At 35.2% G+C, this 15,007-nt stretch overlaps 2 protein-coding genes and 1 long non-coding RNA gene across 11 annotated transcripts in view; 2 read left to right on the forward strand and 1 right to left on the reverse strand.

Moving 5' to 3' along the window:
- The window catches only part of LOC100187241 (ankyrin repeat domain-containing protein 17), a 30,096-nt gene extending 29,540 nt beyond the window's left edge, over nucleotides 1-556 (forward strand). For all 8 annotated transcript variants that reach the window (XM_026835852.1, XM_026835853.1, XM_026835854.1 and 5 more), the window contains one exon: nucleotides 188-556. In XM_026835852.1, the coding sequence (XP_026691653.1) occupies nucleotides 188-205 (18 nt within the window). In that variant the 3' untranslated portion in view covers nucleotides 206-556. The remainder of the gene's footprint in view (nucleotides 1-187) is intronic.
- Nucleotides 557-1,420: 864 nt separating this feature from the next.
- LOC113474523 lies at nucleotides 1,421-9,671 on the forward strand. The gene is made up of 2 exons (XR_003396189.1): nucleotides 1,421-1,799; nucleotides 9,488-9,671. It is a non-coding gene; the product is annotated as an uncharacterized LOC113474523 (long non-coding RNA).
- Nucleotides 2,738-7,553, reverse strand: LOC100177792. Of its 2 annotated transcripts, none has more exons than XM_002122521.5 (6): nucleotides 6,729-7,548; nucleotides 6,162-6,254; nucleotides 5,185-5,376; nucleotides 4,158-4,257; nucleotides 3,680-3,910; nucleotides 2,738-3,312 (listed from the first exon to the last, which is right to left on the reverse strand). In XM_002122521.5, exons 1-6 carry the CDS (start codon nucleotides 6,748-6,750, stop codon nucleotides 3,123-3,125), a joined length of 828 nt encoding a protein of 275 aa, XP_002122557.1. In that variant the 5' UTR covers nucleotides 6,751-7,548; the 3' UTR covers nucleotides 2,738-3,122. The 2 variants fall into 2 exon arrangements, with proteins under 2 accessions (XP_002122557.1, XP_018668783.1); XM_018813238.2 differs by having other exon boundaries at nucleotides 3,225-3,312; nucleotides 3,826-3,910; nucleotides 6,729-7,553.
- Nucleotides 9,672-15,007: the final 5,336 nt, after the last annotated feature.

A 15,007-nucleotide genomic window follows, 5' to 3' on the forward strand; every position in this document is an offset into this window, starting at 1 on the left:
CATACATGAAAATGAAAAAAATATCCAAAAAATTAATCACCCACAAAGTAACATACATGGTAACTCGTAAGCTGGCACGAGGTGTTAAACCCGTGTGATAACGACTGTCGTTTTCCGACCACGCGAGGATAAAGTAAGTTACATTCATTCATTCATTCATTCAATATTACCCCTTATTATTCCCCAGACATGGAAAGAGTGGTAGACATGCTGATACATTGATACTGCCCTAATTTATTTCCTTGTATATACTGGTGCTGCTACCACCTAAGTAACTAGGGGGTGTGTCGGGGGCGTTTCTCTCGGATTTTCGTTTCGCAATTTTCACTTTGACTGCCGACCTTTTGACCTTTTCGTTTCCTAACTATCGTTGTGTATAGTCGTCATGGCCCCTCCCACTTCTGGGGTTGTTTCATCCCCTTGTATCCTCATTTCACTTGAATTCGGGTTTTGTTTCCGGGTATTTCCCTTTTCGTGACGTCATGGTGGTGACGTCATCACCGACATCTTTCAGTGTGCGTTCCCACGGTGTGAATAAATAAACTTGGTAGATCAACTGCGTGTTCGTTTTATGGCGTCATTCTTAACTACGTCATCGTGACGTAATAAATATGATATGGCATTATAAGATGTAAGTTGAGTTTAGAAAGCTGTGGTTTTAAGTAAACTGCTTAACACGTAAGACTATTTAGTGTGTTTAAGTTTTAGTGGTAATACTACGAACAGGAAAGGAGTATTTCCTCCGTGTGGTAAAGTACGTCAGTGATGTACGGTACCAGCGCTATGGGAAAACACCGGTATATTCTGAGTAATTGTGTTGCGATGGGATGAACAATGTATGCAATATCATCATAACGCTGTGGTTAAAAACAGAGTTTTGCCGCCGGTCTTATCCTGCGTCATTAAAAATTTGACGCGGGATTCCGAAACTGTTTAGACAGCAAGTAGCAAGTACTGTGTTTTAATTATATGTACCTAGTCTCGCGTAAGCGGATTACGCACAACGCAAGTTGCGGTTGACGCGTGTGAGAATCCGGACGGTTTGGATTCAAACCGCATCGGTGTCTCTGGACCGCGGTATCTATAGACTATATCTACACTACAACTTCAGCAAGGCTGTTCAGCAAGGGACTAACTTTTATAACGTTGGTTATCAAATTATAATATGTCTGGTTATAGCAGCAAACTGACAATCGTTATAGCAGCCTTGTGAAAAAAATATATAAATTTGCAAACTAGATGTGGTCGCTACACCGAACATATATACATTCTTCTTTATTCTCGCATAGTGAGGCAACAATCGTTATAACACGGGTGTTTTGTTTTATACATATCGTGTCCACATATAAGTTACCATCTATGTAAATTTACAGGTAATTGTTTCGGGGGATTTTGAACAACCCAAAACCACTGAGTTGCAACAATTTCGGTTATGTGTCTTATCGAAACTCGCACGTCCCCGTATATCCCTAGGTACAAAAGCACTCGCCATTATTGTGCCTTGACGGAATGTAGATAAGTTAATTGACCGCCAACTAATCTAGTTAAGAATTTACAAGAAGCGCTTGAATAACTTGCATCGTTTGGTTCCAATGATTACAAACCAGGATTTTATTGTTTGGCTGCCGTATTCACATTGTAGTATATATACAGTGGTAGTCTACATCATAGGGATGATACATATATATATGGGTACATGGTAACCATATGCATCAACCATGCAATATATAAGCTTAGCGTTTATAGCGCAGGTCGAAGTTGTAATTTGTTGCAATATAAAGACAACTATATGGAAAATGGTAAGTGTGTGATTTATAATTTAGTGAATGAATGTAACTTGTTATTCCGCGTGACGGTTAAGTCTATATAGAAGTTACAACACTTTTAGGTTGATTTGTGTATGGGCGTTTTGCTTTCATATGCCAGAATATGCAGTGAAATGGTTACGAGTTTTATTTCTATTAGAGAACAGTTTATTTGTTTGTTGTCAGTTGATTTGGCTTTATTGCCCTGTTTTACAAATTTGAGTTTTGTTTGTCTTCGGATATATAGTAGGGTTGGGGAAGATGGAACACCTTTAGCACATATTATCAAAATATCCTGATCGTGTTTTAAACAATTAACAACGGTTTATAGAAGTCGCAAGAATACGGTTTTATAATTCTTTGAATGTTCTTTGTTTACTACTAAATGTAACAAAAAAATAGAGCTAAAAGTGTCCCATCTTCCCCCACCCTACTGTATATGAACATATTTGTTCCTGTAGCCTTACCTATACAATATGTTGCCATCGTGGGTTTTTCCGTTTTGATTTATAGGAGCTTAGGCATGTCCGTAGTTTGGTAGCTCGCCAATCTCCCATTATTAATCTTCATAATCCCTGATAAGTATTTGGGCCGACGTAAAAATGGTGGAGAAGCTCCGCCATAAGTCACCGTACAGTATAGAAACAGCATTGGTCGTATGGTGCTGTGGGTAAGATAGGGTGCCGTTTTCACATAATATTTCGTATTTTCTAATCGTGTTTTTAATAAATAACAACGCTCTTTTAGAGCTGTGAGGATGCGGGTATATTTCGCTAAATATTCGTTTTTTTCTACCAAATGGGACGATAAAGCAAAATGAAAACAAAAATCATCAAAAATTATCTTTCCTACATTTATTATTACACCCCCCCCCCCCAAACAAAAATTTACCCCACTGCCGATTTTTCTAAGTAAGTTCACACGTTTACGTATTAAATGTTTATATCTCTGTTTATTTGGAACTAACAGTGCAATACGAATAAGAAGCAATAATAAAGTGCGAGAAATGAACATGTTTCGAAATAATCGGTATTACTATAATTGAGTCAACAATAATGATAAAATAAGCTGAGTCATGGTCGGTGGAAATTTCCCACCGCTGGTCGTGACAAACGGTATTGTGACGTCACATAAGTCCGCCCGAAGCTAGTGTTCGGAAAACATCGGGAATTGCCAGGTTTTGAGGCCTTTCGTTGCAAATAATAAGTTTGGTCGGAAAAATAACGCAAGTGGTTTGGAACCTTATTACAGTGATATGTACGTCATAATAAATAAATAATAAAAATTGTAGAAAAAAAAGAAAAAAGCTGGAATATATTAAACCGAAGTTCGATCTGTTTCCTTTGTCTTCGATTGTTTATGTACAATGACCTTTATGACGTCACATTGGGAATTCGTCGGCGGTTCCTCCGACTTGTTTTGCAATGGTGACGTCACTTCCTGTAGTTCGTCGGAACCGGAAGTTACGTCAGCATCCGTCACGGCGCATTGATCCCGTAATTGCCGCCTGCGAGAAAAGCAATCGTTGTTTAATTATGAAAAGAAAAACACACAAAAAAATAATAATTTTGAGAATTGAATTAATAAATGTAACTTTATATTATCATCGGGTGGCGGGCCAAAGACTATCGTTATAACACGGGTGTTCTGTTTCATGCACCTCGTGCTCGCTCATAAGTTACCAAATATACAACTTTGTGGGTGATTGATTTAGGAATCCGTGCAATAAAGAAAAGACACGCGTTCTGCATTAAAAGACGAATTCTGTCGTTTGAATGCAGAACAAAGCAAGTATGACGTTACAGTGTGTATATAGCAAAGTAAAAGAAAGCAGAATATGACGTAACAGTGGTACGTATGTGATCATAACGCACCTTTTACGATAACCGACGACAAAACAGCACGTTAACATGCATGAGAAGATCCCAATTGTGACGTAAGGTACAATGTGGCTAACTGCTCCAACCCCGCCTGCTTGTCGGCTCTGATTGGTTGATTCTCCGCCACGTGATATACTTACAAGCACGCGATTGGTCGAGTCACGTGTAGCGGAGACTTTAGGCTTCTTACATTGACACCTCCTTCCGCAGTGAGACGATTTACATCTACGCGAAAAAATAACGAATTATTTTTACAAGGAGCAAGAAATTGGGAAATCCCTTTGTCATAATGACTAATAATGACCTTTATTACGACGCAATGTAGTTTACTTGTTACCATCGCTAATTATAGCTGTATCCCGCCGTCTCTCAATGGTACAGAACATTTTTCTTGACGTTGTTTATGGTTTTACGCGACAAAGACCCGATGAACAATATATTTGACACTTGAAATTAAATGATTCATAAATACCTGCAGTATGGTTGCGAATTGACGGCCGATACGTAACAGATACCATTGTTATGACAAAAACTTTGATCTAAACAAAGTTGGTCCTCGTTCCACGGTGTGACTGTAAAAATATTTGGTTGTTTATTTGCGAACAAGACAATGCTATTTGCGTGTAAATAAGCTGTCAGTTACAACAGAAGGTGCATTTCTTTTTTGACACGCTTATTAAATATCGTCACGTTCGCTTAAATGTCGCGCGTAGATTAGTTAGATTAGAATATCAAAACTGTATACACTGCCCCCTATAGTTTGCTAATTACGTTTTTTATACAAATGAAATAATGTATGTTTCTCTCATTTCTTAATACAGCGATCAATTAATCAAAATGTCAAAACTTATTAGAATTTGAAATTTGAACGCCGTGTATTATAGTTTATGTGTATATATAATCTATATACCAATACAGTGTTTGTTATATATCCAAACATACCGATACAACATTATATATACCCCGACCTATGCTAGCAGACATATATGTAACCGGCATGAATATACATAGACATATGTTGCAACAACTGACGTACGAAAAGCCATTTGTACCAAGACGCCTTCAGGCAATTTCTACCAGCTAGCATGTTGTACGTATGTTTGTTTGCTAAGCTAAGACTCTGTAGAATTTGTTAACTGTTCTGATATTTTGTGTAAAATATATATTGACACACTCGTTTAAAACGTTCCCTTATTGCGCTTTATATTTTAAAACCATTTTCAAAATGCTTGACGAGAATTTAACTTACAATAAATAAACCTATAGGGCTCGATTCCAGGCCGTGTAAGATCAAAATACTTTATTCTATATTTTAAATGGGCGAGTTCTTGTAGCTTAGCACGCCAGGGGGTTATAAGGCCAAAGTTTGCAAATTAACCAAACATTGTATATATGCACATTCTATTCTGTATGCGGGGGAGGTCCTACAGTGGGGCAGCGAACATTAGATTTAGCCGAGAATTGCCCTATTATCCCAAACTGAACAATTAACAACTTACGTATATTCCTGCAGTTTCGGCCAGCGTTAATATACTGTGTTATGTTGATCGTCTTGATTAGCACTTGTCGTTGTAACGTACAGCCATGATTAAGCGCCCTGCAGTCGGTGTCGAGCTGTGTTCTTAAATTGGAGCATGCAAGGCGTGGTTGGAACTCATTGCACGACAAACGACACGAACACACCCCTCTTGCTGAAATTGGAATTGTAAAATTTGATATATATAGTAAGGTAGGGGAAGATGGGACACCTTTAGCACACAATATCCGAATAACCTGATCGTGTTTTAAACAATTAACAACGGTCTGTAGGCGTCGTAAGGATAGGATTTTATAATGCTTCGTATATTCTTTGTTTACTATTACTACCAAATGGGACGAGAAAATAGAATAAAAATGTGTCCCGTTTACCCCGCCCTACTATATGAGGTTTTACTAATCTTGTAAAATTTAAATTGCAAATCGTTTAAAGGTCCAACTTTGGCCAAATCATTGCTGTGTTGGGTATAAAACAAAGCATTGTCATGCCATATACTGTAGGTTTAGAAAGTCACGAACATTTCATGTTGCCACGTTTTACGTGCGGTTTAACAAAACCATGAAATGTAGCACTTACAAAGTTATACGAGCTCTATTAAAAATATATAGCAGGGTGGGGAATATGGGACACCTTTTCATTCTATTTTCTCGTCCCATTTGGTCACAAACAAAAAAAATCGAAGAATTATAAAACCGTATCCTCTCGACTTACATAGACCGTTATTAATTGTTTTAAACATAATCAGGATGTTTGTATATTATGTGCTAAAGTTGTCCCATCTTACCCCACCCCTACTATATGGCCGTATATAGTTAAAATACATTTTGTTCTAAACGAACTTTTCTCTATGTTAAACTTTTTTTTCTCTTTATTGTTTTTGTTTTTAGCAAAATAAAATATTGTCACTGTTTCTATGACAACACTGACGTAGAAGCTTACCTTGGTCACATGACCCATAAGGACAATCACTGTCTGTGACGCACGCGGTTGATGACGTCATTAATATTCCGAACAGAAAACCCAGGAAAATACCTGTGAACAGTTATTGTGTTATTAATAGAGAAAAGCACCATGGGAAAAGATGAATCAGCTGTTTTGAATTTGTGACTCAGGTGTTTTTACCGTGACGTAAATTTATTACTTGAAAATTCGAATTTTTCCCCGAAAAATATCTAAAAAGTTACTATTGGTTTTGTATTAAGTTCCCAGCCTATATTATGTTTTTGCCATTATTTCACAATTCTTCGTTATTTAGAACTAGTATGACCTTCGTTACCGTGAATTATTACAATATTCTACATGTATAGTTTGTCAGTCAAAATAATACAATACCAAAGAAAACTAAATATACTTAAAGCGACCCAAACAATATAATATGCATCACATCATGGTCACGCATGAGTAGTTAATCCGGCAACCACGTGTCTTCACCATTCGCCGGCAAATAATAATAATAATTGATAAGAGTTATAATCATTCTGTAGATATAGCTGCAGGCAGTGTTACCTTGTATGTAAGTTTGTACCATCCTTTTGGTGGTGGGGATACTATATATTCGTAAAAATTAAACTGTTAAAACTAGAATTCGTAATCTGCAAAAAATTGTATAAGTTATTACGATGGGAATTAAATCCTGTAGTAATAACAAGTTTATCTAACCCGCTTTAACTTGTATCTTCTAAATGTTATCCTTATTTTGCTTTAAAACTTGTTAAGCAACTTGAATAATTTACAAAACAATCTTTATATTGATGATAAAATACGAGCTAGGTTTAAGCGCCATAAACAAGTGATTGCTGATATGTCGAACGAAAAGTTAGATAAACCCCCGCTTTTATAAATCCATTTCTAATCGAAATAATTTTTTAACCCATAAAAATACAAGGTAGTCGTTAAGATTTAAAATGCACCGCTATGTTAACATGTTGTACGTAGTTTTTTATTTATTTTTTCGATAAAATCTGCGGATTATATCTTTATGGCTTACTTATATATAAACACGCGGGCGTGCTGCCTCTAATTCTTACTCCCAATACCTGCATCAAAATATTCATCCCGCTCTTCTGTATATAGTTGGCAAAACCCATTTTTTGGTTTTCGTCCTACTGAACTGACGGACTAGTTAAAAGAGTCCAAAAAGAAAAAGCAAAAAACAAGTTTTGTAGCTTTTAACGTTTCAAAGAATCACCACAAATCCGAAATTTGGCCAAAATCAAATAAACACAGACATAAAACAACCGTTCATTGTAGATCTACATCTGGCCATTCAAGTACATTCTCATACATTTATTTTTTCTTTTCACGATTATTTTCTGGGTAGACGTTTCCGTTTTAAATTTCAAAAAAAATATATTTTTGCGAAAACCCTTTATGGAAAATCTATGTTGCGACGAATTCAATTTATTCGTATTTTTAACGTATGCGTTTTTTTATTCGTAATTTCAACGAGTATAAAGCATTTATAAACCCAACTGCTTCGCTATACCGACATGACAGCGCTAAAAACGTGCAGCTACCACGTGCTGATTCTAACCGCCGACAGACACTTCATAGCCGCGACTTACAAACTGGTTTTGCTAAATTTTTAAGACAAGCCACCATGGACTTTACACCTTCACAAACTTGCAGTGTTGACCAAATGTATTAAGATTATTTTTGGAGTTAACTAAAATTCTCCAAAAAATTGGAGTGTTTTTACTTAAACACATTTTAAGCATATTCCCATGTTCACTGTTATTTCCAGCCCGCGTATGCTGGGAAAACTGCCGAGTCTCCACTATTTTAAATAGACTATACTACAAACTCTTATTTGACGTTTTAAAGTTTTTCTAATAGATAACCAGTTCAATTTTCAAAAATACTAACGTCTGTAAGAACCCGTGTCTTGAGTCCAAATAATTTTATAATTGAATACACATTTCAATCACTATATATTTCATATTCCCCACTTTAACACTTTAACCTACCACGAAACACACAATCTTGCTTTATAATTGCAAAGGTAACGAACTGCTATATTTTACAACAGAAATTCACTTCTCGGTAAAAATGCTCAAATGTATCTGGTTGAGTCTAAAATTTTTCAAAATATTCTCATCATATCTACGATTGCCCCAAACAACCCACAAATACAAGATCACATTATGAACCTCATTTCTAAGTGACCCTAAGATCGAGTTGCGCCGCTATTTATATTCGCGCGCCAATTATGACGTTGCGAGCCATTTTTTCACGCGTTTATGGCGCGCCGGGAAACGTTTTAATATATCGTTATTCAAAAGTGGCGAATGTATATTTAAAATTCTGGTTTACGCGATTGCACATTTAACTTCCCCGGCTTACGTTGCACCATTCACCACCAAAGTTTTAATTTGATTCAGAAAAAGTATAATCGAAATATTTACCTAAAAAGGGAATGTTTAAACATGGATATTCAACTAATGAGAACGCCGTATATTTTGAATTCATTTCTTTGCACTTATTTAAAAAAATAAGTGTCCAAATTAACAATTTGTATTTTTGTAAAATAATAAAAAGGAGAAGTCTAATTATAACATGTCGTAGTCTAAACTGGCAAAATTTCTATATTTTTTTTTATTTTAAACCGAAGGCAATATTTAGGGTTCGCTTTGGGTTCGCTTTCGAAAAATGAATCTAACTTCGTTTTACGAAGATTTTGTATTTTTTTATGGATTGTAGAATTAATATGGTTTTAGTATAGAATCAAGTGCTATGAAATACACAACTAAAAATAGTGAAGTTCAAGGAATTTAAACGTTATTTATTATAGTAGGGTAGAGGGAAGACGGGACATCTTTAGCACATAATATCTAAATATTCTGGTCATGTTTTAAACAATTTATAACGGTTTATGGGAGCCGTGAGATTACGGATTTATATTTCTTTAAATGTTTTTTGTTTATTACCAAATGGGACGAGAAAATGGAATGAAAAGGTGTCCCATCTTCCCCCACCCTACTCTATATATTTCGCCTAAAATGATATAATTCTCTTGTTCAAACGTATCGATTTAATCCTAGATTATTGAGGTAAAACAAAGTTCATGTCAAGATTCTTGCCAGACCTTCACCTTATATCAGTTTAGATGAATATTTTCGCTTTAACAAAAACACTTTTTTTTTCATTTTTACGTCTTAAAAATATTGGCGAGTTTCCCAAAATACCGAGACGGATTGTCTGTGTTTTAATTGAATTAAATTAATCCTTTCATAATGAAGGACGGTAGTTAAACTGTATCAACGCAGGTTCGTCGGTTTTTTCCGATCTGGGGATTTTCGAAGCTACTTCCACTCAAACTAATACCCGGAAAAGATTTGGTTCTCAAAATAGAAATTAAGAATTTACGTTCGGACAAAGCTACAAATAAATACTGGTGTTTCAGTTCGATTATATTTCTACGTTTTTAAGCCACTACGATTTATGTGTTTTGCTGTTAACAGTGTATGTGTTCGTTTTAGGTATACACAGAAATGTAGGATTTAAAGTTAAATTTTATTAACACAGCAGAAATCGTATGGTCTGTTGACATTGTTTAAAAAAAGTTTTATTTTTGTGGTTATTATTATTTCACTGTGCTGGCAATAATTGATATAATGCGTTGTACACCTTTTATAAGTCCTTACATTTAATAAAATCATACAGTACAAAACGTTATACAACAAACACTTTGGGCTCGTATACATTTAAATAAATTGGACAAAAATAGGTCAAAAGTTCACCTTGTATGTTCCCCTATACTATATGCCTTCTTACGTTAAAAAGCGAAAATCAAAATTGTCCAAAGACGAAACTTAATCAATATTAAATTGAATTGCATTAAAACGGAAACTGTAGATCTAGCACGATAGCTTGGCACGTTATGTCGTGAACGCTGTGTATTTGACTTCGTGCCAAAAGGGATATTGTTGAAGTAAATGTCAGTCAACGACAAATCTTGATAGAATCAATGTGTTTTATGTTGGGTGAAAAATGGTATGTCTGTTATTAATGTGATTTATATTATCTATTATTAATTATAGCATTTGATGCTTGTTTTATGCGGCATTGAGATGTTAAAGCGATTGTCGTTTTGCATTTGTACTTTTTTCCCTATTGTTTTATGGAAAATACAATTAGTTGTGTTTTGGATGATAAATTGTGCTTTTTTTAGTGAAACTCTGGCCTAAATTCCAAGTTTCCTTTAAAAGATCAGGCCAAAGCTCGTCATATAGCATATTATTCATATAAAATATAATCTAGGAAATTTTATAAAATATATTTCTCAATTGTTACTAAAATAGCTAAAACATTAATTTCTAAACTGATTAAACAGGACATACATGTAACTTGAAATTAAAACCGAAAGTTCTAGCTACACATTCCAGAAATATACACCTTCAATAAGCAACGAAAATATCCGGGAAACACCCGTAATTTCCGTAATTTTTGAACCTATTTTTGAACCTAAACAAATTCTAATTTCTTTAATTTATAACAACTCAGATCAAATGTTCAAAGTTGTTATAATTAGTACGAGGTAAGATTGTACCGGCACGGAATGATAGAGACTTAAATAAACTGCAACAAATCCGTTGCCGCAGGTCAAATACCGGTTTGTTCTGTCGTATGTCATATTATGTTGATGTTTAGGTCGCCTGGGTATAAAACTAAAACCGGGCATTAAGTGTTGCCAGATATTTTTACTGGGTGTTTTGAGATATTTTTACAGTGTTGCCAGAAAACGCAGTATTGAAATATATTTTTACTTTAGCCACATTAATTGTGTTTTTAGAATGTTTCAGTTTTGGCATCACTGTTTTGAACATTCCTAGACGTTTAATATGAAGTTTCAAAGTTTACCGACACTTAACGTAAACTATTTTTATGAATGGAATATTTCTCTCGGTACGGCTATACGTAATTGGCTGATAATAGCTATCATTTCGTCACAATGCCGAATGCTGATTGGTCCCGCCGTGGGTTTGTGACAGAACAATTACAATCGCGTACTTTTATAGCGCGTAGAGTATAGGTTGGGGTAAGTTTTTATTCTTTTTATTATCCCACTTGCCAGTAAACAAAGAATATTTACAAAATTTTACAACCGTATCTTCACGACTTTAAAAACTTATTTAATTGTTAAAACGCAATTAGGAAATATGGGTGTTATATGGTAAAAGCACTATATAAAAAATCTATAGCGACGTAAAATGTTTGAAAACACGATATATAGAAATATTAAAGCTCGTGATCGAGAGGTATGACGTCATTTCCGGTGTGCATGAAATTACCGAACATGGGGGTTGTGATTTATTGGAAAGTTCGAGTTGTAAACTTTTTATGACACGTGCCAGGTGCCATAGTGAACTTCTACATATCAGGATGTGTTTAGATTTGTGAAAATTTCCGATAATAAGGTTTATTATTAGAACAGCGCGTGTGCGCTGATGTATAGATATGTTTTATGATATAGCTGGTTTGAGGCTTAACGCCGTAAGGGGATTTGTGAAGTTTTAAGTTAAAGATCAAACGATTATATTGCTATAATATAATGGTCAAGTGCTACGAAATACGTAAATCTGGTCATAAAAATAGGATAGCACTCTTAAACGACAATCCTCTATTTTTTATTAAAATGAAGCATACTTCAGCATGGTCATTCATGTTTTCCAAAAGGTATTCTTCATTTTTCTTTAAAAAGTCGATTGTACGGCAAAGGACATTAGGCCATAACATAGAGACATAATGGCTATTGCTGCAAACTAACAGTCACTTATATATTGTTCAAATAACAAAACTAAAGTTGAAAGGATAAACTTTTGACCCGACAGAGAGCATACGGTTAATACGCGTGTATTGTAATTAATCTTAATTTATCATTTTTTAAAGCAGTCAGATAATTAACAGATGATGATAATACAAAGTACATAATCTATGCTTTTTGGAAGTATTAATTACTCTTGTGACGTCACAGTAAGGTCAACGTTACCGGATATTACGTCATAAAGAAACGATAATTAATTTGTCTAGCTGGAAACACGATTATTTTCCGTTTTTGTTGGAATTTAAAACATTTATTAAAAATACATGTCGTGATTTTGGTCGCTTCCATGTTTTATCCGTGTTATGACGTCATTATGAAACCGGAAACAGCAACGAGACTATAAGAGCTTTCCGTTTCGAAATCTATTTTTACCCCAAGACACTCCCCTGCCTGCTTAAAATACGCACATGCCCTTAATTATGATGTCATAATGTTACTTTTAATGTCCTGACTCAACGTTGAATGATTGAATAAGTGAAAATTACGAAACTTGTTTTAATGTTGCGCGACAACGACAGTCGTTATAACATGGGTGTTCTGTTTTATACGTAACCGCAATTTTAACTTTTTGGGGGATTTCTTTATTTTTCTGCAGTGTACAATTTAGGCAATCATACCACTGGTTGGATAAACTGCCATTAAGTATCTTGGCCATAACACGCATGCTCACAATGGTAGCAGCGACGAGCCTCGAACCCTTGGCCATTGGCAAGCATGTTACGCAACGCTGGACAAAAATCCTAAACATGGTGACGTCACAGAGGATATAATAATCAACTTCCGTTGCGTGTTTCGAGAAGTTCCGTTAGATTATGTGACGTAACACACGTTTCGACAATAGTAGCAACAATTCTAATTTTAAACATTTTGTTTAATTCGGGATTTTTCGTCGACATTTTATTATTAAAAATTAAACTAGAAAAAGGCAAAGTTTGAAACAGGAATTAACGTGTTTTGTATTCACATGGCTAGAATAGGCGCAATTTGCATATATTGACCAAATTTTAAAAAGTCCATGCTTTTAGATCATATTTTTATTTGGATTTTATTAATGATCATAATGTTAAAAACTATTCGCAATAAAAAATTCTGGTTATAGAATTCCCGATTTGTTTCTATGACAATTTAAAAAAGTTTTTCTTTATAAATTACTTGGATGATGAAACCATTCTGGTTTATTAAGCAACTTTCAGCCATCGTTCAAGACCAATTGGATCTCGCTATATTGTATAGGACCCGACAAATATAGAGTTGAAACCCATTGTTTTGTGGACTATTAATTTATGGATTTAAATTGTTAGGAGACGGCTACCATAGATCGTTGTGAAGTGTTTAAAACACGATCAGGATATTTGGATATTATGCTAAAAGTGTCCCATCTTTCACCACCCTACTATATAGTAGGTTAGGGTAGGATGGCCCACATTTTCAGTCCCTTTTATTGCCCCATTTGGTAGTAAACAAAGAATCTTCACAGAAATATATACCCGTATCTTTATGACTCTTGAAAAATCTTTCCTAATTGTTCAAAACACGATTAGAAAATATGGGATGTTATATGCTCTAACGGTATCCATCCTACCCCGTAGTTCTAAAGGTCTTTATTTCACAGCGCCGTTTACGCCACGCGGTAAGCGCTGCTTACTATGACGTAATAGGCGCGTAAATTATTATATAATTGCTAATCCACGCTACGCGGAATTATATCCACACCCAACCCAACAACATATATTTTACAATAAAGGTGTGCCATCTGTAAGCTAACCTACTGACCTCACCTTATGACCATTAACTATAAGTTATCGTAGTTATAAATATAAGTTACCAATGTAGAAGCGCCTTAAATAACTCCTATTGTGCGTGGCCACTTTTGACCTAATTTGGGTTTTATTTTTTATTAAAATTTGATTATGTTTACTCGCCGTCGCACCAACGTAATCTTCAATCGCGACTAGGAGAAAAGAAGCGTCGGTGACAATTATGACGTCACAAATAGGAAAGGGTTTTACGCGCAATCATATTGTTGCGAATCTTAAGGGTCAAGTTTCCATGTTTTGTCACGAAGATTTTTTGCTTCTAAATCTAGAATATTTCATGCGTTTGATGACGTCACAGAAGAATACGTTTGTAAAATTTTACATCAGTCACCTATATGAGAAAACTCCTGAATAAATAATCTTCAAGTTTCACACGTGATAGCTCGTAAAGCGGGCACGAAGTGCATGAAAACAAAACACCCATGTTATAACGACTGTCGTTGCCCTGCCATGCAAGAATGAATAAGTTTCATTCATCATGATTAAACCATTCAGAGTGCATGAACCTACTCATGGGAATCCCCATGTTGTGAAATCGAACGGTAACCTCTCTACATAAATTTGACTTTGTTTGCTCATAATCCACATCCGCTTTCGATGACGTGTTTGATGGTGACGTCAGCAGTACATTTTACATCATGATATGTGAGAGTGCAAAAGTTGAATAAGTATATTTTGATCTGGAATTTTTTCTGTCATTCACGTGACGTCACTACTCGTGACGTCATGGGAGAATCGTTCTAAGAAATGAAACCGAAGTTAAATTTAAACTTGTAAATTTTTACTTTCATTATTTTGGACGCGTGAAGCGGAAACAACAATGGTTTATTATGAGGTCATATAGAAACGTTAAATAAATAATCAACTTTTTCGTCGATTTCCGAAACTGGTTTTAAGTTTATTCGTCAAGTTCATAACCCTTAGTAATAAAACAGACAACTTATTTCCGATTGGTATAAAAAGTTTCTCCGTATCCGATAACGTCATTAGTGAATTAATAATTTCCGTCATTAATATAAATATAGTGCTGTGGGGGAACATGGGACACCTTTAGCACATACTATTCAAGTATGCTGATTGTGGTGTACAATAGGCCTTTTGCAGGATTAGGTCACGTGCTTGGATACCGCATAGCAACGCCATGT

This window comes from Ciona intestinalis, chromosome 9, assembly GCF_000224145.3.
Source record: "Ciona intestinalis chromosome 9, KH, whole genome shotgun sequence".
Classification (NCBI taxonomy): domain Eukaryota; kingdom Metazoa; phylum Chordata; class Ascidiacea; order Phlebobranchia; family Cionidae; genus Ciona; species Ciona intestinalis.